The sequence below is a fragment of the Ochlerotatus camptorhynchus genome, unplaced genomic scaffold (genome assembly GCF_037179485.1).
Source record: "Ochlerotatus camptorhynchus isolate MF236.1 unplaced genomic scaffold, CSIRO-AGI_Acam_v1.1 ptg000176l, whole genome shotgun sequence".
NCBI lineage: Eukaryota > Metazoa > Arthropoda > Insecta > Diptera > Culicidae > Ochlerotatus > Ochlerotatus camptorhynchus.
Window position 1 is genome coordinate 480,335 of NW_027040666.1, and position 27,259 is coordinate 507,593.

The 27,259-nt window shown below is 38.1% G+C and overlaps 1 protein-coding gene across 3 annotated transcripts in view; it reads right to left on the reverse strand.

The window, feature by feature from the left end:
* Ddr (discoidin domain-containing receptor 2) overlaps window positions 1-27,259 on the reverse strand; it is an 819,413-nt gene that overhangs the window by 320,078 nt on the left and 472,076 nt on the right. For all 3 annotated transcript variants that reach the window (XM_065222576.1, XM_065222577.1, XM_065222578.1), the window contains one exon: window positions 910-1,141. In XM_065222576.1, coding sequence (XP_065078648.1) covers window positions 910-1,141 — 232 coding nt within the window. The remainder of the gene's footprint in view (window positions 1-909; window positions 1,142-27,259) is intronic.

Here is a 27,259-nt window from a genome sequence, read left to right on the forward strand (position 1 = left end):
TTTTTAGATTTGATACCGATTTATACCGATTTTTTTACTAATCATTATTTTAAAAATTGCAATTTACAACCAAGTTAAACGTCATGTTCGATTGTTCAGCCAAAAGCAGCAACCCATTCGCCTTGAACGATCTTCTGCAAACACGACCCTTAGGTCAGGCTTCAATGATTTGCATAGTCGCTCCCGCTAATGATAACAGGAGATGTGATGAAAATGATTCGGCAAGTTTTGGTTTATCAGTACGATAAAACTCTAAAGCAAGTTGCTTGATGCAAAAGGGAATCCGAGGTACATAAAACCTGTTGCCGGAACAAACCCAAGTCAAACGTTTTACTTTGTATTTGGCTTCTCTTGCTATTTTCACTTGCTGTCCCAATTTTTAAGGACTTCTATATCAACGATGAAGCCGAATATACAGTAGTTCAAGCATGCACACAGCTGTGTGAACTAATAATATTAATGAGTGGATATTTCAATCTCCGCAAGTGGAGCACGTATCATCCCAGTATCCTGAAACACATTCTAGACGATCTTAAGGAGGATCAACCGTCACTAGAACTTGAGCCCTCGCTATCCAATAAAACATTAAACTGTAGAGCTTCGCAACAACGACGATTTTTAGTTCAAAGGTTCGTTATAAGTTCCTGATATTCTCCATGTCTACTACGATCCCTTATTGACTATTAAAAACACAATTGATAATTTATATTAAAGTTACTGATTGTGTAGTATCTGTAAGTTGTAATGAGGACCTATAAAGCAGGAAGGGCCACTTATTTGGCATATTGGTTAGTTTGACTGTCTTTTTGGTCTCTCTTAGATAGCAGCTTATTGAATAATCGTGTTTGACGAAATCTTCATACCACATGACATCTTAGACGACATAAATTCCATTTTCATCACGCTTACCTCATTGTCCCGGGTGTTTTTCCACCGCTTCCACTTCGAGAAACCCGGCCGCCAATATTCCAGCACGTATGCCTCGGTGTACTCTCGGCCTTGCCCTTTTCCGAATCGACCCTGCGTCTTGATGGCTGTGACTATGTGCATCTTCTTCAGATCGAGCTGCAGGTACTCGTTGAGGTTCCGCGAAACCATGTGCTTCGGACACCAGGCGCCACCATTGTTGTCGACTTTCAATCTGCAAGAGTAAAAGAAGAAAAGAAGAAAGTAATCTCAGAATTAATCTAGTCCATCAAGCAGCTGATGCAGCGATGATTTAAAGCTGTTTTTCCACCCAAGAGAAAATTGAAATGCTTTGTCATCACCCGGATGGAAAGTGGATCTAGGACAACCGAAGAAGTCTGGGCTGTTTGTTACAGCTCCCTGCACTGAGTGACTGTCTCAGTCCCCCAGAGCCCTGGCAGCAAACAGGAAACGAAAGAAGGGAGGAAAAAAACTTAACTCACGACACAAGTTTATAAATTCAACAAAACTTTTACTTCGTTATTTTCGCCAGAAACAAAAGTTTCAATATTCAACTTAATTTTTGTCGACAACTTTCTTTTCCTTACTTCCACCAGTCGAGTGTGACTCTCCCATCAGCTTCCACCGCAAGGATAAGGCGCTGAGCAAAAACAAACTTTTTTATTTCGTTTCTCCTTAATGGTAGATATGCTCCTACTGTCGCTACGAGGTTCCAAGCCTAAGGTACTAGAGAGGAAATCAGCATTCGCAAATCGAGCCAGGAAAAAAAAGCGTGAAACTGAATTGTGGAGCGACATGTTCATCATCTCGTATATCCTAACGTGAGTCTGTTGAATAAAAAAAAGGCAAAGATGAAGAATGCTTTCCGGGGAGGTGCCTCCAAATATGGAGGAAAAGTTTGGCTGCGAGCATTGTTTGGCCGTGACGTGTATGAAAGACGAACGAAAAGAGAAGAGATGCTCAAGAATCTGACAAAATTACGAACAACTGCACACGGCTGAGTAAAGGGGTGGGGAGTTCATATTTTCGACTGCTTTTCAGATAATGTGCCATTGTCAAGCGATGACACAAAAACGCTGCTGATAAGAATGAATAAATTATAAAGATTGCACAAGTGAAGAATACTTTTCGATTCTCAAAAACTTACTTGAATATTTGCATAGAACTTCGGGATCTACTGTCATGGAGTGTGTTTTTAGCAACACCGCCAGGCTAGGAACATGATGATATTTCCTGAGGCAGTGAAAATTTAATTTATCTGGTTTCATCAAGGACAATGAACGTGGAAAAATCATTTAACATATGTTTACATATATTCTGACGTAATTAATCAAATATACATGTTCACGCTTTCTGGATTTGATAAAATAAAAAATAATTTACCAAATACCAGACGGTTCTTAATTCTGACATTTTTTTTTTATAAAACATAATGGTTTTTTTTTTTCAACATACTAAATATATGTAATAATACTTATACAACCAAGACCACGATAAAATTTAACATTGTTCGAAAAAATAATGACCATTTAAAAGTGTCCGGATTTGTCAACTTATTGTCACGATTTTTAGCCTTTACGGTCGACTGAAAATATTAAAATAAAAAAAATAACACTTTCCATGAAAATATTTTGATTTTTACCACAGATCATAATATTGGTCTGCATTCTTCTTCTTCTTATTCTTCTTCTTCTTCTTCTTCTTATTCTTCTTCTTATTCTTATTCTTCTTCTTATTCTTATTCTTATTCTTATTCTTATTCTTATTCTTATTTTTATTCTTATTCTTATTATTCTTATTCTTATTCTTATTCTTCTTCTTCTTCTTCGCATTTCAAGCTTATTGCTCATGGCATATTAGCTTATTGCGTCCTTAGTGTTCTAGATGCACTTCCACAGTTATTAATTGAGAGCTTTCGATGCCTGCTACCATTTTTGCATTAGTATAATTGTGTGGCAAGTACAATCATACTCTATGCCCAGGGAGTCGAGAAATTTTCCAAACTCCTAGACTGGACCGGGAATCGAACCCAGCCGTCTCCAGCATGGTCTTGCTTTGTAACTGCGCCTTTACCGACTGAGCTAATGGAAACCCCTAATATTGGTCTGCGCAAACCGGAATATTAAACTCTCGTACTTTGATTAAATTTTCAAGATGAACTAACTGAACAGTTGAGTCATAGAATATTTGTAGAGTCACTAGGTCAAAAGCTATTGGACTGAATTGTAAAGAGTTTGAATCAAGAAATTGTTGTAGATACACAATGAAACAGTTCTGGAGCCATTTTTTTTTTTGGGAAGTAATAAATTTTTCTGTTGTATAGATACTTAACCCTCCTTTTTTACTATACATTTCTCAAATGCCATGATTTTAATAATTGTTAACCATGAACTATGTGGGAATGTGCATAAATGATCAATATTTTCACAGTAAAAATCATGGTTACAGTAACAGCAAAATTCATTTTGCTTTTGTATGATTTCTTTCGGGAGCCTTCGGAATCTGTAAGTAACATTATATTATGATTTTTTTTACAAGATATTTTAAAAAATCTTCAATTTCCTGGATAAGGAAAACAACATATATTTTTTTGACGTAGACTACGTCTTACGGGAAGGTACTGGGGGTAAATCGAAAATCTAAAATTGCGACCGCCACGAAAAGGTGTAAGATTTTGAACGCTTATAACGTTGTCATTTATAGATGAAATTAAAATCCAAATACACCAATCGATAGGAAATACCTTTCGTAAGCTGTTGCAATAACCGCTTTTTTTCAATTTATCATAAAAACTGTTTTAAAAATGGACAAATAGAAAGTGATAATTTTATCACTGTTTTCATGAAATAAACGTTCTCCCCAAACCTAGTCTTCATAATCAAGTACAATTTGGTTGCACATCGTGCTGCTTGAATCTGAAAAGCTTTAAAAGAGCGCTGCTGTTATGCCTCATTTCATTTTCGCTTCGGACGGCGGGTAAGCAGGTAGCAGCAGTACGAAGGCGGTTCCTGTCAAGCGCGCAGCGTTTAAGTTTTGCACCTAGAACTTTGCGCGTCGTTCCAGCGCTTCTTTGCTGAATGATAACTACAAATCTCGATTACTTTTCGAAAGGACATATCAGCTTTTGTAAACAACGCATTTTATCGTCGGTTTGGCATAACTAATAGCTCGCCCACATACTAACGCTCGGATACAATGGATAATTTACGGTCGTCTTAAGGTTTTGCCTATAAAAATGTTTTCTTTATGGGTGATTTCAACACGAACTTGTTGACCAATCATTTAGGAAAGTCTGCCAGGCTTTGTAACCTGCTCACCACTCACTTTTTATATTCATTGCGTAACGAGCCAACATTCTTTCACAGAAGTGGAGCGTCGCAATTGGATTTAATTATTGCTAATGATTCATCAAAAGTGTTGAGATTTAACCAAATTGAAGTACCTGTATTATCCAACCATGACTTAATTTTTGCATCCCTTGATTTCAGTGTCATACATGCTTCAAAGAAAATCGAATATCGTGAATACAATGCTATTCAAGTTGATTCTTTGGCGGAGGCTTTTAACTCGGTTGAGCTCCATTTTAATTACGTTGATGGCTCAAACCTGCAGTTATAATTTTTTAACAATGTTTTGACGGATCTCCATAACACTTTCGTTCGAATCCGAACTACTATTAGTAATAAAAAAGATAATCCTTGGTTCAATTCTAGCATATGTAGGACCATCGTTAATCGTGACTTATTATACAAACAATGGAAATTAATTAACAACGTGGTTGATCATCATGAGTTTAAAAGAGCACGAAATCACGTAAAGAAGATGATACGCGCAGCAAAACAAAATTATTTTGCTTCTCGTCTTGATCCGAAGGTTTCTCCTAAGGAATTGTGGAAAAATCTCAGGGCACTTGGATTCGGTCAAGCAAATGAACAATGATCGAACAGCTTTAGCTTTTAATAAACCGTAACTTTAGCAATTATTTTTCCGACAATAATATTCGAAGTTTTAGTTCTACGGGTTCAAACGGGTTTAACCACGATGTTTTCTATTTTGATAGAATAAACCAAGTAGATGTCATAAATGCCATGTACTCCATCAAATCTAATGCTCTTGGAGTCAACATGCTACCAATGAAATTCTTAAAGGCTATTTGTCCTCTATTAATTGAGCCTATAACACACTAATTTAACACTGTTGTAACTACAAGTGTATTTCCAGATGCTTTGAAGAAACCAAAAATACGGTCAACATTTGGTCAAGGGAAAACGCGTGTAAATCGGTGAAATCGTTTATTTAAAAAATCAAATTAAATTTCTTTTTCAAGTTCAATTAGTATAAAATTCAGGAAAAATATTCAGTTAGGCTTCCGCTTTTCCAAATCCGCATTTCCGGGCCTTACGCTTGACCCCTGCCATCAGATTTTGTACAGCCACCTTGTCCACCTTCTTCGCCGCAGAAAGCCAGTTTGCCTTGAACTGCTGCTCGCCCTTAGCAGTTTTTTTGGTCTTCTTTAGGTTCCGCTTGACAATAGCCCAGTATTTCTCAATTGGGCGGAGCTCTGGCGTGTTGGGAGGGTTCTTGTCCTTGGGAACCACCTGCACGTTTTTGGCGGCGTACCACTCCATGGCCTTTTTACCGTAATGGCAAGATGCCAAATCCGGCCAAAACAGTACGGAACAACCGTGTTTCTTCAGGAAAGGCAGCAGACGTTTATTCAAACACTCTTTCACGTAAATTTCTTGGTTGACAGTCCCGGAAGCTATGAAAATGCTGCTTTTCAAGCCACAGGTACAGATGGCTTGCCAAACCAGATATTTCTTTGCGAACTTTGACAGTTTCATGTGCTTGAAAACATCTGCTACCTTTCCCCTTCCTTTTGCCGTATAAAACTCCTGTCCCGGAAGCTGCTTGTAGTCAGCTTTGACGTAGGTTTCGTCGTCCATTACCACGCAGTCAAACTTCGTCAGCATCGTCGTGTACAGCCTCCGGGATCGCGCTTTGGCCGTCGTATTTTGTTTATCATCGCGATTTGGAGTCACTACCTTCTTGTAAGTCGATAGTCCGGCTCGTTTTTTGGCTCGATGCACGGTTGTAGACGATACACCCAGCTTATTTGCGGCATCTCGGAGAGAGAGGTTAGGGTTTCGCTTGAAACTACCGGCAACTCTCTTTGTCGTCTCAGCGGCTTCCGGTTTTCGATTTCCCCCCGATCCAGACTTCCTGGCTGTCGACAAACGTTCCCCAAACACTTTAATTACATTTGTAACGGTTGATTTGGCAACTTTTAGCGATTTTGCCAACTTTGCGTGCGAGTAGCTCGGATTTTCGCGATGCGCGAGCAAAATTTTGATACGCTGCTCTTCTTGCTTGGACGGCATTTTGACAACTGAAGAGTGAATTCCAAAATCAAAATAGGAGCAACATTCTACACACACACACCTTCAAAATGAGGGGTGTTCAGGTTTTTTAAATGCAAAATTGAAAGAAATACGTCAAGTTGATATTGACCAAATTTTGACCGTATCACCCTTTATTAGCATCATTTGCGCATTATCAAAAGTATTTGAAAAATTGTTAAGATGAACATTTGCAATCACATCAATAGACACAATCTTCTGAATCAATTTCAGTCAGGTTATCGTTCAAAACATAGTACTAAAACAGCTATGCTCAAAATAATTGATGATATAGGTCTAGTAGTAGACAAGGGTCGCCCGGTTGTTCTAATACTATTAGATTTTCTAAAGCGTTTGATACTGTGTCGCATAGAATTTTATGTCAAAAACTCAGATCAAATTTTGGTTTTTTCCGATCATTCCGCAAACTTGATTAATTCTTATTTAAGTATGTGAACACAGGCTGTATTTAATAATGGAGTTTTTTCTCATTTTATTTCCATAACATCTGGGGTTCCCAGGGTTCTTTTCTGGGACCAATCTTATTCTCATTGTACATTAAAGTTCTCCTGAAGTAATAAAGAATTGTAAATGTCATCTGTTTGCCGATGATACTCAGTTATACTTTAACTGTGCAAGTAATTCTGCTGCTGAAATTTTTCAGAAAATTAATGAAGACTTGAAGAGGATCCTAGATTGGTCTGTAAAGAATATGCTTAGCTTGAACTCCAAGAAAACAAACGCAATTTTTATTGAAAATAGTTCTTTTCAAAATATATTAAAACCTTCATTGCTTTTAGAAAATAAAACAATTGAATTTTGGATGGGATAAATATGTGTTGTTACAATGTGGAAAAATTTATGCTTGTTTACGTTCACTTCACATAAAATCGTCATTTCTTAGAACTGATGTTAAAATTAAACTATTCAAAAGCCCCCTTCTTCCTTATTTTTTGGCATGTGATTTTCGCCTCGATGATGTATCTGCTGGTACGTTCAATAAACTTAAGGTGGTTCTTAATTCATGTGTTCGATATGTTTTTAAATTAAGTAGATATTCTAGAGTTTCTCACCTGCAACATCATCTAATAGGATGCCCTTTGGTTAACTTCGATTTTTTTTTTATCGTGACATTCGCAAGTTATGTTCAATGTTCGAAAATACCGAAAATTGATCAGCTCAGCCACGGTTACCAAAATTTAACTTTTAGTCGACCCCGGTGTAGTGGTTAACATCCATACCTCTCACGCCAAAGTCACGAGTTCAAACCTCACCCACAGACAAGTCACAAATGACCCAAGAGTGTTAGTCCCTAAAAAGAAAAAAAAAACTTCTAGTCGGTTCGAAATAACCACGCTCGTATAGCAGAGTTATTCGATAACTCATCTGTTAATGTTAACCACGACATAAATATAACTCGCCCATTGCGACACAGCCTTGGAAGTAAGATTAAGGCCATCCATAAATTACGAATATTTTTTGACCAACTAACCCCCCTTCCCCCTCGGAGCGTGTTTTGCAATACACCTAATACATGGAAGGTCCCAACTTCTGAAACCCCTCTGCTCCCTCAACTATTACGTTATTCATGAAAGTTCCCACTAAGCAACACTGAAAATCAGCAGCACACCACACAAAACAGGTTGGCCAATTTCGGTATTGATCATCAATATTTCGCGATCAGAACATTTTAGCTTGAAATTCCTCCATTTAATTATCGTCAAATCTTTAATCTATTGATTGAATTAAAAAATCTTAATATGGTTTTTTTAAGAGTTCGTGCGTTTTGTGAACGCACATTCATTATTTTGCATAAGAAAACGGGAACGGGGTGTTTCTATGGTGATAAATAGGATTTTCCTAAACAGATTACAGTTTTCTGTTCCAAGCACTGAAATTATCAGACGGTACCTCTATTTATGCTTTTAGATTAGCTATGAAAGTCCCTCCTACTTGAAAAATTATGCTATAGAACAGTTTATACAACCCCAGTTTTTTTTTTTTTGCTGATGGGGGCTAGGCATAGCCCCGATTGCCACCATAGCCCCGATTGCTTAATTCTTCAAGTAGGAGGGACTTGCAATGCTTATCTCTTAGCATAAATAGAGTTACCGTCGAGTTTTTTCAGTGCTAGGTTTTGAAATTCGAAAGTGAGCGTTCAAAATTTTTCTAAGCAAAGCAAAACAATTAAATCTGAACATTGCATTAGGTCCTAAGTAACACTGACAAGATTCTCTTCGTCGACTTTCTCCTTGAATCCACTCGGCCCAGGTATTTTCAGCGCACATATCGATAAAAGAAGTTTTTATCTCACATCTAATACAACAAACACAACAAGAAACGATTTTGTGCTCAAGTTATTAAGGCTGTGTTCCATTTGGTGAATGTTTTCTTAAATTTGACAGATGGAAAAGTTTCAAATAAACCAAATAATCCAGCAGACTTATTTTTGACAGGCAAGAAATCAATTTTGACAGACGCTTTCTCGAAAATCGGCCGATCAACAACAGGGATTTTCGAACATCTTAATTTATTTTCGAAGTGTCAAATCTAAGTGAAAATTTTCCAAATGGAACACAGCCTTAGAATTTTTTTTTATTTGTTCAATCGGTAGATAAAAGATGTACCGAGAACTTATTGGAGGGATTCATGGCTAATTGATATCCCGATCAACTATGAAATGTTGCATAACATTGGTGCAAAATTGTGCACTCCGTTTAGCGTTTTGAAGTTGAATCGCTGAGGAAACCTTATTTCTGCTCAATCTCATTACCACATAAAAATTTCAAGAGTACAGATATCAGCTCTCACAAAACTTATAACAAAGAAACTGGAACTTCACGTTTGTTGCAGTCCAGTTCACAAGGAGTTTCAATTTCACGAGTGATGTCACAACCGTCCAAGATTTGTGTCCTAGAAATCTTGAAGTGCTAGGGAATATCAGCCATCATGACGGTCGTTGGAAAGCCTTACTCATATCTGATTGTTATTTAGGAACCAAATTTAATAGAATATGTATTCGCATTTTTATAAGGTCGTGAATTTAACCAAGTTTTACTAATTAGGAAATCCAAAATATGTTCATAGGACCGAAATCATAGGTTACTTCTACTGTATTTTAAAACAATGTCTGGAAAAACGCACGAGAATTTCACTACACAGCCTAACGTAGTCTACGTCAACCATGCGGTCGTGTCTTGTACACAACCCAACCAATTTTTTCATTGACGAAAAAATGAATGAGATTTTGACGAATATTTTTTTTTTTTGAGGAGCAAGTCTGTCAGTGTCTATGTAACGATCAATTTTGTCAATATGTCGCGAAAGTCTGTCAATGACAATGACAAATCTCAGCACTGCTTGCCACACAATAATACTACTCTGAAATATTTTTTCGTTAATTTTCTCACGCTCATTTCGTAAAACTGCGAAGGAATCCATAACCGTTAGTGCCGCATTTACACAGGGAAAACAAACATTTCCTGGGTGAACCGTGGAAGGTTCCACAAGGAGAAGTGCGAGGAAATTGCGACTCAGAGCAAGGGAATGAAATCAGGGTGAATGAAATAGCTGAAAATAGTGAAGTAGATGTAGCCATAACATAAAAAAATCTTAATTTTTCAACGAAATGTTCGTGTCTCTTCGTATTGTTTTTCGTAGAATACATGAATGTTATTTTGTTAAATACCCCGAGTAGCACACTTTCATCACAATAAGCTACAGCAAACTTGTTTATGACTGAAATATGTCGTATATAAGTTGCTACAATTGATTTGTGACAAGCGTGCTACTAGGGACGACTATTTTGTACTATTTCAAATCTTTGGATTTTCTTCTCACAAATAATTCGTATTTATTCTATGAAGCTATCGTTCCAAATGCAAAATAAAATCATTAGCGAATGTGTCATATTAAACGAAACTAGCTTCATATATCGTACGAATCTATTTCGATGAAGAAAACAACGTAACAAACGAAAGATTTAGTGAGTGTAATGCAAATATTGTACAGGCATCGAAAACTCTCAATTAATAACTGTGGAAGTGCATCTAGATGACTAGGGTGAGAGTATGCATTAAGCTTGAAATTCAATGAAAAAGAAAAGGAATAAGAAGAATTAAAGCGATGATTTAAATTATTTTTTATGAGCTTGGAGTTTCGAATGCTAGGTTCATGTTGTCATTTGGTTACCTCTCTAGGGACAACAGTTAGCAAAGGACAACCCTAATAAAAGAACCATAAGAAACATCTTAACGATGTGTTCGGGGTATCATCCTAATCATTTGTGAAACAGTTCTGCCACCTGCATTACCGTTTGTTTATGGAATTTGTTTATTAGGGAATACAAAATTCATCCGTTTAAAAACGATTAAACGACTCGATCAATTCCACAAATCTTGAAACGGTCAATCGATCGTTTCATATAAGAAGCGTTAGAGTTGGTAACGCCTGGCCGACAGGCAACATTCAAATAAGTGCTCGAATCAATTTACGTTATTTTGTTTTGATGACTGATGATTGATGGGAGGAAAATGAGTGAAATCCATACTGAAAGGATACCAAAACAAAATTGATGACTGATACCAAAAAAACAATTAACGATGAGAAATTTAGATCAAGTTAGAACCGGAAACTTATCTAGGAACAAAGAATACTGAAATAAAGAAACTGGAATTTTCGTGGTTGGTCATTGAGATATATTTGGTCTTTCCCTTTTGGACCGCCGAGTGAAGAAGACTGAAAGTTCGAATCGTAATTCTATAAAAAGTAGTGCAGTGCGAGATTAATTTACATAAATCAAGTATGGTGATTAATGCCTATGGAAGTGATATAAAAAAATAATGCGGTCAACTTATAATTTTTTCCAGAGTTCATTTTTGTAATTGATTATTGCAAGCTATGAAAAAAAACGTGAGTTACGTGTTGAAAAAAATTGATAATTAAAGTAAGCGTTTCTATTGAAAAGAAAATTAGAGTAGTTTAATAAGTGAAATTTAATTTAATTGATTATATAGAAAAGAAAAGTCGGAGTAATAAAAAAAAATCAACATAGAAGAAGAAAGAATTGAAGAACAGGTAATTTAATGGAAATCATTCATATAAGTGTGTGTGATGCTAAGGAGATTTTTCTCAACAGAAGCTACGAGGAGGTGGCTAGTGCAACTTGGGCTTTTGTTGCTTTGGCGACCCATTACCGAGGCATCCGAGGTTAGGAATCTCGGTAAAAAGTGACTTTTGGTCGGTAGCGAATAAGATCCCGTTGGTTGCGTACCACTATAGGGCATTCGGAGAGCGTTGGTCATCGGAAGGTTAACTAGGCCCACGTGCGTCACGTGCCCAAAAGTGACTGCCTGAATCGTGGTACAGTCCACAAAGGGGAAAGACTCCCAACGCCAGCGTGACCAGCCCAACTCACGTATCTAAAAATCGATACCACCCCGTCAACGTCACTCACCGAAAGCAGCCTAGTTCAGCACGGTTCGAACGGCCCCGCCGGTATCCATTGAGCGTCGATAGCCATCCGAGCGTCGGAATCCATCGAGCGTGGGTGCCCAACTGGTCGTATATCCTGGCTCTAGCAAAATCCTCTAGCCGACACCGCCCTACACGGGGCTGTCCACGTAGCGTACAAAGCATACACACGAGCCGGTCGGACAAAGACTGGTTTTCCCTGCACGGTCGAGAGCGATCGTCATCAACCGTCATCGAAAGGACGAACCACCAACCAGGAGCGAGTGGGGTTCGGACCAGGTAGCCAGCGGAAAAACCGTAAGTACGCGAACCCTCATCATCATCATCACACAAATTACACACCACTAAACCAGTAGGGACTCACTGATTATATTCAGTAGGGTAAAAACCAATGGTCCCGTTGACTCACTTATGTGCCGGGAAAATAAACTGATCAATACTTAGGGGAAAGTTAGTTCTGATAGGAGACAGAGCAGGCGATTGTAAAGTTTCTTTTATTAAAAAAAAACGCATCAAAATTAAAATTAAATCAAAAAAAAAATTAACATCGAATTTACAATTTGTTTTCTCTCATTAAAAATATTCTTTTAAACTTGATTTTAAAAAATTCATTCATGCACCGTATTCACAAGTTAATCAATCAAATTGGAAGAATTAACAGGATTACTTAATTGGGAAATTTCATTGAACGGATTAAGGATTTTCGGACTTGGGAATTGGGCAGATGTTTGGTTGTTGGGTAAACACTGATAGGTGGATTCTGCTGGGTTGAGGAAAAACTGCTAGCTGGGCAAATATATCTGCGATTTTCGGCAGACGACTTCTTCGTCTGGCACATAAGCCGGAAGTTTGACAACCCTGGCAGGATCACCTTTACAATCTCTGTTGAGGACTGAGGTTGTTCTACATCAGTAACGGCTAACGGAAGGACTGTAACCATAATGCAGGTACTTAATAGTGTTATATATGGAGTCGCTATTGATCAATCAACTATATTTAAGGTGCTAACAAAACAGCAATTCCATTCCTTATTCATTTTACGCTGGCTCTCAACTTAGTGGTCTAGATACACCTCCACAGTTATTAATTGAGAGCTCCCTATGCCAACCAACAATGCATAAATTTGTATATTGTGTCGGAAGCACTATGCCCAGGGAAGTCAAGTAAATTTCCTACCCGAAAAAAAGATTTCCTCCCCCGGACCAGGAGTCGAACCCGCCCCGCCACTGACTAGGTAACACCGTGCCTTTACTGACTAGACCATATGCGGTCAATTCCAATCCTACCATTCCCAATGCCTTATCACGTAAGTTATCATACTCAACCGTAGAAATTAACAAAGAAGCATGCTGCCGTGCAATATTGCTTCTTCTTATACACTCTCGGTAATCCGACATTGTTCTGCCATAACCGGCTTCAACCATCGCACAAAATCATTACATCCCGCTCCACCGGATGGCTCATTAAACGTCGGTCCTGATGGGATGAAATAATCACGAATCGTAACGAACAGATTCAGCTTCCTGTCTCAATATGTTTCTCAACGTCAGTTTTCTCCGTTTTTCCCACTTCACGTCCTGCTGATTCAGTCAGGGAAGCTTCTCCTCTAATGAGACACCTCTCTTCTGCTTATTCTGGGACATGCTTGTATGTATGTCAATGTGACCCATCCTCACGCAGCTCTTGAAGCAACAGCCAACAATCATCATGAAATTTAACGACCATTTCGACGATTTCCCGTCCTGTCCCACTATGACTTTTCGCTGTGCTAAGGTTTTTATCATTATCATTAGCTAACAGCCATAAGGAGATGATGATGAAATTTAATGTACGCATAGACCTCCATCATCAAAGCTCGCCGCTCCTCTTCTCTCCCCATCTACCATCCCTTAATGCAGGCATCATCAGTCACATCAGCCTTGGGAGTGATGCGCTGAAGAGGGGGAGCAGCAACAGCCAGCCATGAAGAAAAAGGATAAATTCCAAACCTCAGAACAAAAGCTGCTCATTCGTATTTGCGAGCGACTTGGCATCAGGATACGACGGGCAAGATAGGACGGGCGGGGTTTGTTTAATGACGACGAGGACTTGAAATATTAGATATTATTAACGGGCAGGGTATACCAACGTGCGCTATGGTGAAAATTGCGGGCATAACAGAAACGAATTGTGATTGCATGAATGGAGAAGTGTCAGTGGGGCGGGTGGGGGGTGATTTTTTATTATTTTTAATTACGTTTAATAGCGGTAATATTATGGTGTATAAGGCTCTTCTTGGGTGGAGCTTGGAAATAGGATGGTCTTAAACACTGTGGTTACAAAGCCCAAGTTACAGATTTACTCACTTTTGCTCCGAGGTTGATAATGTTTAAATGTTAGTGATGTTCATTGAACAATGATTTGCCGTTAGGTTCCACGATTTGCTTTGACGATTCTTACAAAACTTGATTTTAATACCTTGATTAATCACTATTTTAATAGCTATATAGCCATTCCATAGCAAAAAAATATGATGGTTTTCTGAATTACGTAAACAATTGTAGATTTGTTCCTTATCGCAAAATGTTAGACCCGTATTTCTTATTTTGTCATTAGAATGACCATGGAAAGATGGAAGAAACATCCGGTGGAAGCTTACAGAATTTGTCGAGAGTTCAACATCCAGGAAAAATAAAAGTGCTTTTGGGACAAGTTGGACGAAACATTTAGAGGAAGTTTAGAAAAACTTCCGGATGAAGTCGGAAGACATTTTTGGGGCAAGTCAGTAGGACTCCTGAGTGAATTCAGACCAAGCTTCCATGATAAATTGCAAGAATCGCTCGGTAGCAGCTAGTGGAAACTGAGAAGAAACCAGAAGTCTGGATACAAAAATGAAATCAAAGATGAAGTCGGAATAAGCTTTCGGAAGAAACCAGAAGCACCTCTGGAGGAAGTGGAAAAATTATCCAGTGGAAGTTGCAAGAATCTTCCAGTCTTATTCGTAAGAAACATCCAACTAAAATTGAGACTAGCTTCCGCAAAAATATGGAAGACATTTCCGCGGAAATATGGAAGACATTTCCGCGGAAAAATTAAAGAGGCTTCTTGAAAAAAAAAAACTGAAAACAACTTTCAGGAAAGTCCGAATAATGTTTCAAATTAAATCGGAAGAAACTTCCAGAGGTAGCCAAAAGGAAATCGAGTGACGAAGGAGAATTTTGAAAATTGAAAATGTGGTCGAAGTATCTTGGATTTCCTTAGAGTTAGGAAGCGGTCGATTAAGAGAGAATTGATTGTATGTGAAGAAAAAAGGTTGACTCACATTTAGCATAAATAGAAAATTTTACACGTGTCACACGGCTCTGGAAAGGCACCTCCATCGATAATCACGCTTCTGTCTATGCAAGCTCCATCGCGCTCGGTCAGCATATGCTTGGCATTTGACGTATTTATCTTTAATTCAACCATTTCTGTTTCACGTTTCAGCCTGGTGTACTGTTCCACCTCCTCCATGAACGTTTTTCCGAGAATGTCCACGAAGTCAGCGATGCAGATTGGCTGGCTGGATTTATTGAATATTGTGGTCCACATGATAAATCTCATACGTCTAAACAAGATCATCGGCGGTGGCGGCGTACGGGTAACAACAAACGTGGAATATTCGGGAACTAGTCAGGTACTGATTGGGTATGGGTCGGGAACGGGTCGAGTTCTGGTCGGGTACGGGTTGGGTACGGGTCGGGTACGGGTCGGGTACGGGTCAGGTACGGGTCAGGTACGGGTCGGGTACGGGTCGGGTACGGGTCGGGTACGGGTCGGGTACGGGTCGGTTACGGGTCGGGTACGGGTCGGTTACGGGTCGGGTACGGGTCGGGTACGGGTCGGGTACGTGTTGGGTACGGGTCGGGTACGGGTCGGGTACGGGTCGGGTACGGGTCGGGTACGGGTCAGGTACGGGTCCGGTACGGGTATTTCTTGCATCTTATCCAATTAAGAAACTAATGATTTTGAGCATGAAAACAAATTTGCTGTCGAATTTCTTCAACAAATAACACATATTATTCATATGACTTTACAAAATCAAAATTTTCAACCCGGTTAATTTTACGCTTCAATTTTTTTATTTTCATGGAACAACACAACAAGCAGTGGAATCCGAACCAAAGCGGAAATATGGAAGACATTTCCGCGGAAAAATTAAAGAGGCTTCTTGAAAAAAAAAAACTGAAAACAACTTTCAGGAAAGTCCGAATAATGTTTCAAATTAAATCGGAAGAAACTTCCAGAGGTAGCCAAAAGGAAATCGAGTGACGAAGGAGAATTTTGAAAATTGAAAATGTGGTCGTAGTATCTTATCCAGAGGCACTCCGGCTGGACAACCTTACCCGACCGTAGGATCCCCTCGAAAAAGTGATGAAGTTCCGCTGACCGCACAGAAATCGCTGGAAATCTATCGGGTTTCAAAATCGGCTGGGGAGATCAGATGGCTGCTTGTCAGCGAACCGGAACAACGTGAATGCACGGTTTGAGGTGGCTTAGATCATGTACCTACTGAAGATGATGTCACATAGAAGCAGGTGAATGCATTGAAAAGTGCTGGAACATATTATTCCGCTAGCAGTTGTGTTCACCTATGTTTCCACCGGCGTCTTCAGCACTACAAGTCACTACTGGAATGATCATGTGCCCGTGGAGCGACAGTCAGCGAAAGCCAGAATCCCGAAGGCATAGTAAAACAAAAGCCATAACTAGCCTAGCCGATGTTGAACTGTTCAGTGAAGGACTGCACAACAATCAATTTGTGCTGATATAAGGCTGAATAAGCCAATTTTTCAGCTGAAGAAGCATATTTTTGAGTGAATACGATCTTATGCTGCTTTCAACGTTTGTTGGGTTTTTCTCTTCCTTATTCCTTACTTGGCCGTATCTCTTCTCCCACACAAATCTACAGTGAAACGAACCGGTGCTTTTTGGAATGTGTGATTGATGGAGTGGAGTGTAATTGGCGATGTACGTTCGATGTTAATCAATAAATTGACGCAGGTGCCCTGCGCTTTGGTCAGAAAGCTTCGGGCGTCGTTGTGACAATTTGGTCGTGGCACATCTCTAATGTGAGAGAGTGATAGCAGTTGGATCAGAAGTGTCTGAGAAAAATGCAAACACTTTCGCGGGCTACCCGGAGTTGCAATAGTGAAGGTATGATCACTATACTGATGCAAAATTTGAAATTTTCGCTCCAAATTGCTTAAACGGTTCTAAATTGGGTCCTGCTTAGTCTCCCAAAATTTGAACTACTTTAGCAAGAAACTGACTTAACCCAAACCATTTCAAGTTTATATGGGAATTACTATGGGAAAACTTATGTTTCTGTTCATATCTATCTAACAATTCACCACATCACTATGCTTTTAAAGATGATAGCAGTGATTGTAGCAGATTTTCTCAGCTATAACTTTGTACTAAACTACTTTTCAATCAAATGTAAGGATCAAAAGATATTAATGTTTCAAGTCACTGATGTCTTATGATTATGCTCATTTAACTGTTCAGCAGGCAACATTGGTGTTTCTGGTGTGAAGAATAGAGCACAAATATCATGGCTACTATGTCAAACTGCAGAATACAGTGTTGCCCACAGAACAGCTGCTTGAGCAAGCCTCAAGATTGTCTATTTCTTAAACTGCTGATTACAATTTAATTTGACGTTTGGCTTAAAAACGATATTTCGCAAAGCTTAGAAAATTTCCCGTAAGAATAGTTATCGAAATTTTCAAAAAAGCAATATGGAAAATGGGCAGAAGACAATGAACAAAAAGTTTGGTTTTCCCATAGTTATTTCCATATAAACTTCGAATAGTTTGTGCCAAGTCAGCTTCTTACCAAATGAGTTTAAATTTTGGGAGGCTAATCAGGACCTGATTTGAAACCCGTTTGAGCACTGTGGAGCGAAAATTTCAAATTTTGCATCTGTCTAATGATCACAGACAAGCAGATATAACATGCTTAAGATGTTCATCGAAATCATTTTTAACGGTGCGTTTGACGTTTACACACTACAGTCATCCGTTGAGTGTATTTCCCATCACAGTGTATACGACAGATAGCGGAGTGACTAACCTGGGTGTTTAATGAACTGTAGATGATCAGGATCGGGTTGTATACCCAAAACTCAACCCGTACCCGTATCCGGCAAGTTCGGGTCAGGTCCGGGTATTCAAAAAACTAAATTTTCGGGTTCGAGTCGGGTACGGGCACATAAAAAGAACATATTTCGTGTTCGGGTCGGGTACGGTTCTTGAAAATTTTATGAATTGCATACCCGACCATCTTTACTATTCCTACTATATTCTACTATTACCGGGAGTCCACGGTATAATTTTTGGGAACTTTGGCCTTTTTGTGTATTATTATGTGCAACGGTTGTGCAATTACATCGGCATGGTAAAACCAACACGGTTGCGTGCCGAATTAAAATCGTTGGCAGCTCACAGGATTAGTTTGAACACCTTGTAGCATAATGTTGAAGGAGGCTGGAAAGATCATCGCCTTATCGAAGTCCTCTGCGTGTTTCAAATAAGTTCGATAAAGCACCCGTTATCTTCACTTCTGGTGCTTCCTTTAAATACGAACCCCTCCCCCCATTTCGTTCATTGCCTACATTGTTTATGAGGTGTATGATAGAAATGAGTCGCATATGACGAAGTAGTGCTCCACCTACTATGCGAGAGAGATTTTCAAAAATTTCGTTTTAAGGTTTTTCTTTAGAAATCAACAAATTTCTTTACTAGTCAGTTGCGTGTAGTTATACGATTGTAAAGTTGAAAGAGATGCTTACTTTATGTCTCTATCAGACTTCAGGTGATCATTTATGCTAGAGAAAGTTATGGAAGTTTAAAATGAGAATGACCAATCATTATTTTTTCAGTGTGTATTTTTCCAGCAAATGTCAATTGATTCACTAAAACTGAAGACAACAAATCAAGAAGACTGGCAACTCTTACATTTTCTCTTACAAACGCTATGAGACAGGTACAATCGCGTCATCTGCCGCTCAAAGGTAAATGCTTCGAACGAATTTGATAGCAAAGATTACATCCGCAGAAGAAGGGTTTGTGTATTTGCTCATTTGTCTATGCGTTGCTTCCACCTTCACTTAAGCGCAGCGCCATTGTATCGTTCGCTTGGATTCTGGCAAAGTTGCCAGTCTTCTTGATTTGTTGTCTTCGCTAAAACTCAACTCTAAAAACGACACCATTTCGATACAATCTACGGTTTTTGTGTTATTATTTAAATATATATGAGAAAATACACAACCTTTAGAATGGAAATATTTGTCTGTCGGTAATGTATTCGAAGGTAAGCCCAGGTTCATGATGCTTTGCAACCTTAGCTAGCTTTAGTCAGTAAAACCGAGCTGAAAGATTAATTGTTTTTTTTTTGTAAGCAAAGGTTTCATTTGTAAAGCATAGATCAAGTAGATACGGGTGCTTACATAGACGGTAGGATAGAAGTAATCATGTCTCACGCAGCAAGCTGTAGAACATGCTGAATCAGATAAAATTTATTCAGCAACTGTTATGTTCATCGATGCGGAGAAACCTTTGTTTACCTCCATCGAAGGTGCAAAAGTTCACATGAAAATTTGAGCAAAGATGAGCTACATCTCATACGGATTCATTTTTCATCTGCTGATGGTAGAGCCGTACCGCCCGTCATCTGTAATTAATCTTGCGGGGTGTTGTATTTTTCTCGCAAAATTGATAAACAGAGACACGAAAAATATTGACACAATTTATCATAGACACGATTCCCGCTTCAACCCCTGTTCAAAGTTTCCACAGGCACATCAACACGTGACACATTTGCCTACACGGCGGTTTTCCGACTTCCCTTCTTTCGTTTATTTTTTTTATTCAGTGGAGGGATCACTCACACACGGTGGCGGTTTTGGCGGAGATTGGTTCAACTCCAGCTGTAGATGACGCTTTTTTCCTTGGCTGTGAAGTGGAGCATGGGCCTATCACTTTTGGAATCATCCCAATCGATCCGACGCCGGGGTTGTTTTTCCACACCCATCATCAAATCACCTCACAAAAATGAACACGTCATCCCTTTATTCTCCTTTTTTGTGAGTGTGTCTGTTTTCAATAAAATGTGTCACCTCGATGATAAAACGAAAACTCATCGACTCTGTGAAAAACGACCATTTTAAAATAGTTCAGCATTCACTGGAACGACCGCAGGGCCAACAAGACATAAGCAGAATGCTGATAGAATCTAACGACCTTTGGAACGTGCATATTTCAACTGTCAATAAGCTTCCGTTCGTGTAACCAACGCGTCACTAGGGATAAAAAATAATGTGGTGGAGGTAGTTATAGAGGCAGACTGGAGTCCTCAAAGAAGGAGGAAAATGCAATCCTGCCTTATCACCTACCGTTCAAGACATCTTGCGTGTGGCAAAAAGTGACAATGCAGGAAGAGAAAAATGATACTTTATTCTGGAGCTCACGCTATCAGAACTGCCTCCAGACTCTTCACTTCCGTACTTTTTCTTCTATAAAATTGACAATTGAAAATTGTATAAGGCATAATCTAAGTCAAGCCAAGAGTAATGTTGGTATAGGAGGATGTAGCTTCGGAAAATAACGGATCTTAATTCCTGCTTAATCGAATACCATTTAAGATATGTTACAAACGGCCAGGAATGCATCGATAATTAATAATTAGTTTCATTAAAATTCCTAATTTTCATTGGTGCCAATCCAGACATAAATAAATAACTTTCCGCATGCTATTCATTATTCACTCATTAAACTTTAGATAATTTCATGGAGCTTCTGAGAGATGTTCCCGGAACTTCTGATCAATTCACAGAACTTTAGAGAAGTTCACAAACGTTGAGAGAAGTATGAACAACATGATAGAAGTTCATGGAACTTAACAGACATTTTCGGAACTTCGGAGAATTTCACAGAACATGATAGATGCTCATTATACTGATGCAAAATTTGCAATTATCGCGCCACAGTGCTCAAACCATTTCAAATCGGGTCCTGATAAGCTTCCCGAAATGCAAACTCATTTGTTAAGAATCTGACTTGGCACAAGCCATATGAAGGTTATATGAATAGTTCTATAGCCAAACGACAATTAAAATAGTAATTAATTGTTTAAGCGATTGATAATCTGTTTTGTGGGCAACACTGTATTCTGAAGTTGTCATGATTTGTGTGCTCTATTGTACGTACCAGAAACATCAATGTTGCCTGCTGAACAGTAACTTGAATCATCAATAACTTTTGTTCCTTACACTTTATTGAAAAATGGTCTGGAATTAAGTTGTTGCTTAGAAAATTTCCTACAAGTGCAGCTTTTATTGTTTAAAGCAGAGTGAAACGGTGAATTTTTAGATCGATATGAACAACACATTTTGTTCTCCCATAGAAATTTCCATATAAACTTCAAATGGTTTGTGCCAAGTCAGTTTCTTACAATGTTCAAATTTTGATAGACTTAGACCTCAATTTGGAACTGTCTGAGCACTGTGGAGTGAAAATTCAGAGCTTAGTTCACGGAATTTCAGTGAAAAGTTCTCAGAGCTTCAGTGAGAACATCACGGAACTTCACAGAGAAGTTTACGGAAGAGAGAGAAAATTTGAGAGCTTGCCACTGGTGTACTGTAGAGGCAGTCTCGAGATTATACGGCTCTTTTAGTCTTTTTAATGTAGCAACCACTTTATATTGCTTCAACTCTCCAACTCTCAGAGAGAAGTTTTCAATACGGAGAAGTAGCCAGAACATGGAGAAGTTCACTAAAAATAAGAGTTCTCGGAGCTTTAAAAAAATATCACGGAACTCGAAAGAAGTTCATCTAGAGAGTAAACAGATCTTCAAAGAGGTTTGTAACTTTAGAGAGAAGTTCGTGGAATTTAAGTGAAGTTCACAGATGTTTAGAGTAGATCATGGAACATTTTAGAAATTCCGGAGAACTTTGAGATTTGGGCGTAATTGCTTTTGTAAACAAACATGTCAATCGCTGATTTCCTGCATATAAAAGAACAATCTCGTGAACAAACTATACCAAATGATAGAGGAACCATTCATCTACCTGTTTGTGTTGTTAATTTTTTAGATTGAGCTATAACTCGCGAGAAATCGTCAAATGAAGTGTTTGTTTACAAAAGCAATTACGCCCTAATCTCAAAGTTCTCCGGAATTATCAGAACATCAGAGACTTACTCAAAGCTTCAGAGTTCGTGGAACTTCAGATAGAAGTTCATGGGACTTCAGAGAGAGGTTCATGGAACTTCAGAGAGAAGTTCTTGGTACTTCAGAGAGAAGTTCCCGGAACTTCACTGAGAAATTCACGCTATTTCTGAAACTCAGTAGTACTATCCTAAATCAATCTAAAAAACACCAAAGTCTTCTTTTAGTTTTTGAGGAATTATCTTCAAGCCTTCGTTTGAATTTTCATAATAATTTCCTTTGCATTCAGCCCAGAATTAACAAGAATTTCAACTCAAAACTCATTTAACCCTTTGTCTGTATCTTTGGTCAATTTCAGACTGTATCTTTTTTATTTGTTAATGGATTTTACTAATTATTTTGCGACTAGGTGCGTCCACCGGAGCTCTGTAATATTAATTTATATTACTTGATCTTGAAATCATATTTATTGTAAAGTATGTATTGAAATACTTACGTTTTCTGTAATCTGAAGTCAATTTAACCAAGGGACTGGCATGCATCATAGCTAGGCCCAAGCGTGGGCCTGCGATTATGCTCGCTACGGCTACTTGTTATTAGTAGAGATAGGGGTGCCACTTCCCTGAATTTAACCCCAAATTCAATTTTCCGTATCTTAACAAAATTTCAATGCATTTCTGAAAATTGAAATGATTCGCAAAGTAAATTAAGTGGACTTTTTGTTTGTACTATCAGACTTTTATTTTTGAAGGCTGGATCTCTCGGGGGAGGGTTATTATGAAAATATATCCATGAAGTGGCAAATGTTTATGTAAGAAATGTTTTTAATCAAGATATTATTATTGCTTCCTCATCAGAGGCGAACCAGCCTTTAGGCTGAAAACCTCTTAAATAAAGAAAAAAAAAAAAATGGTTAGGTTGTGTACAAGACACGACCGCATGGTTGACGTAGACTACGTTATGCTGTGTAGTGAAATTCTCGTGCATTTTTTTAGATATTGATTTAAAATACAGTAGAAGTAACCTATGATTTCGGTCCTATGTACATATTTTGGATTTCCTAATTAGTAAAACTTGGTTAAATTCAGGACCTCATAAAAATGCGAATACATATTCTATTAAATTTGGTTCCTAAATAACAATCAGATATGAGTAAGGCTTTCTTCAGGTGATTCATTGAAGCGTCCAACAATGACCGTCATGATGGCTGATATTCCCTAGCACTTCAAGATTTCTAGGACACAAATCTTGGACGGTTGTGACATCACTCATGAAATTGAAACTCCTTGTGTACTGGACTGCAACAAACGTGAAGTTCCAGTTTCTTTGTTATAAGTTTTGTGAGAGCTGATATCTGTACTCTTGAAATTTTTATGTGGTAATGAGATTGATCAGAAATAAGGTTTCCTCAGCGATTCAACTTGAAAACGCTAAACGGAGTGCAAAATTTTGCACCAATGTTATGCAACATTTCATAGTTGATCGGGATATCAATTAGCCATAAATCCCTGCAATAAGTTCTCGGAACATCTTTTATCTACCGATTGAACTAATAAAAAAAAATACTAAGGCTGTGTTCCATTTGGAAAATTTTCACTTAGATTTGACACTTCGAAAATAAATTAAGATGTTCGAAAATCCCTGTTGTTGATTGGCCGATTTTCGAGAAAGCGTCTGTTGAAATTGATTCCTTGCCTGTCAGAAATAAGTCTGCTGGATAGGCAGGTTTATTTGAAACTTTTCCATCTGTCAAATTTAAGTAAACATTCACCAAATGGAACACAGCCTTAATAACTTGAGCACAAAATCGTTTCTTGTTGTATTAGATGTGAGATAAAAACTTCTTTTATCGATATGTGCGCTGAAAATACCTGGGCCGAGTGGATTCAAGGAGAAAGTCGACGAAGAGAATCTTGTCAGTGTTACTAAGGACCTAATTGAAGATTGAAGTGTTTTGCTTAGCTGTAGCAATGTAAGCAGAAAATCGATGAAGAGAATCGAACATTGCAAGTAGGCCCTTTTGAACGCTCACTTTCGAATTTCAAAACCTAGCACTGAAAAAACTCGACGGTAACTCTATTTATGCTAAGAGATAAGCATTGCAAGTCCCTCCTACTTGAAGAATTAAGCAATCGGGGCTATGCCTCGCCCCCATCAGCAAAAAAAAACTGGGGTTGTATAAACTGTTCTATAGCATAATTTTCCAAGTAGGAGGGACTTTCATAGCTAATCTAAAAGCATAATAGAGGTACCGTCTGATAATTTCAGTGCTTGGAACAGAAAACTGTAATCTGTTTAGGAAAATCCTATTTATCACCACAGAAACACCCCGTTCCCGTTTTATTATGCAAAATAATGAATGTGCGTTCACAAAACGCACGAAGTCTTAAAAAAACCATATTAAGATTTTTTTTAATTCAATAAATAGATAAAGATGTGACGATAATTAAATGGAGGAATTTCAAGCTAAAATGTTCTGATCGCGAAATATTGATGATCAATACCGAAATTGTCCAACCTGTTTTGTGTGGTGTGCTCCTGATTTTCAGTGTTGCTCAGTGGGAACTTTCATAAATAACGTAGTAGTTGAGGGAGCAGAGGGGTTTCAGAAGTTGGGACCGGGGAGAACGTTTATTTCATGAAAACAGGGGTAAAATTATCACTTTTTATTTGCCTATTTTTTAAACAGTTTTTTTTTAAATGGAAAAAGCGTTTATTGCAACAGCTTACGAAAGGTATTTCCTATCGATTGGTGTATTTGGATTTTAATTTCATCTATAAATGACAAAGTTTTAAGCGTTCAAAATCTTACACCTTTTCGTGGCGGTTGCAATTTTAGATTTTCGATTTACCCCCAGTACCTTCCCGTAAAACGTAGTCTCCGTCAAAAAAATTATTGCTCCCATCTGTAAAGATATTTAAGAAAACAATGTCTTCAATAGATGGCGTTAAAACGAAAATGATCAAGTATCACAATCATAAATACACATTAAATAACGCTATCTACTGATCCTTCTCATATGGATGGTTCGCTTCTTCAGCAAAGTTGTTCACATGGACAAGATCAATCTTAATGTAAAAAGTTTGGTTCAGAATTCACTCACCAGGCGGTGCTAGTGTGACATTCATGTTTATTTGTTTGCCCTAATTAAACATCTTGACTAGATAGAAGGTTCCCGTCTTCAACAAAATTGTTCAGATGAACAATACTTTTTTATGGTAAAGAGTTCAGTGTGCTAGTGTGACATTCATTTTGAATTGTTTATCCTTACTTGACTAGACGACATCTGGACTAGACAAAAGGTTCCCATTTTGGGCAAACTTGATCAGATGAACAACATTTATTTTATGGTAAAGAGTTAAACTCAGAATTAACTCACCAGACGGTTCTAGCAACCGGTCAGCACTCGTGTTTATTTCAGTTACCGTGGAGTCGTAATTTGTTATTACGTCTCTTTTAAATTGTCTCATTATTTATGAATAGCCCTAATATTTGAAATGTCGTTTCACATTCATCTAGTGATGTCCGGATTTTATTCGAATAATCGATTAATCGATTAACAAACCAAAAATTTAAATATTTGTGATTAATTATATCATGCCGATTTAAGCATAACCTTCTCCATAGGATCACCCATCAAACATGTTCTGCACTCTCATTGGTGGAACAATGAAAACACAGCAAACCAATAATAATCGATTAATCGAATAATTAAAAAATGGAACACCTCTGATTATGATGTGATTGTTTTGATAAAAATAAGAGCAAAATTTCAATTCTACCGAGGGGGCAACCTAACTACAAATTACCTTGTATTGCTTGGATAAAAAGGACCGTGAAAGAGGACACTAAAATAAAAAGTTTTTTCTTCTTTGGTGCTAATGTGGCAATAATTTTGACTTTAACTAATCATATTTGTATTACTCCTAGCGTGAAGTTAACGATTTACATCGTTATAGTTGCTTAACGCCAGATCGATCAGACTTAAAGTGGTAATTTTATATGATAGATGAGGAGATGAAAGTATAGAGTTGATAGTTCCGTTAGAGTACGGCAGTGTGGATATTGTATAAAGAGAGTAGAAAGCGAGCAAAAATCAATTTTGAGAAAGGCACGAATCGGGTTGATCATCTACTTTAGGGGCGAGGTTGTGAGGGGTATATCCCCCTACCACAAATGGCAAAAGATATACCCCTCAATAATGGAGATAAATGGTGAACACGAAAATAATGCCACAAACAGTTCCGGAGATGAACCAGCGTCTGGCTGAAAATCTCCTTAATAAAGACAACCAACCACCCACAAACATGCAACTGAAGATTTTTAACCACGATAGCAAAAAATAATCAGAGAAGATTCTTAAGCAAGTTCTAAGAGAGAAAAAAATACGCCAAGGTTCAACGACAAACTTATACCCGTTTTTCAATCAGAAAAACAAAAAGTCCAGTAGCAACATTTAATTATATTTGAATAATTCGGACCCTAACTAACGGCCCATCAACTCATGAACCGGAGACCAACGGCTTTACTTCCTTTCCGAAGGCGTGATCAGAGATGTTATGCCACAGAACATCCTGGCGGCGCCAACTGGGATTGAACACATGCCTGCTGGGGTGAGAGGCAATCACGCTTACCTGTACACCAAACAGAAAAAAATTCTGAATTTTAACTATCGCGTTAAATCTGCCTTCGTTTAATTTTGAGCAATATTTGGCATGAACAGCGTAATCGTTTACAAGCTTGCATACAATATTGCAAATTTATGCGATATTGTGCTTAAATTTCCACGAAATATCGCGTAAATTTATGCCAAATCTAGCGTTAATTTTATGTGCGCTATATCTCGCAGAAATTTAAATGAATTTTTCAAACGGTGCACCGGTGCCTCAAGCGCACTAAATTCTGACAGACAAAGAATAGATTTTGACAATAATTTTGTGGATTATCGGTCGACATCGGGATGTTCGAACATCTTAATTTATTTTTTATGTTTCAAATTTTAGTGAAAATTCATCCAATAAAACACAGACTCAATGCACAACAATGACTATAACTCGATTTTTTTCAAACCCGAATGAGAGTAAAATTCGCCGTATATTGTGTAATATGATAAAATCTCTCTTCACACTAACCGGCTCAATGCATTGCTCTTTGAATTTGCAGTCGAACGAAAATCAATTCTTTCAGCCTTCGAAAACAACTTAATCGATTATGTGAAGGTGTCTAGCCATTCTTCTTTTTGAATTTTTGTATAAAAAACTTCCAGAGCTAA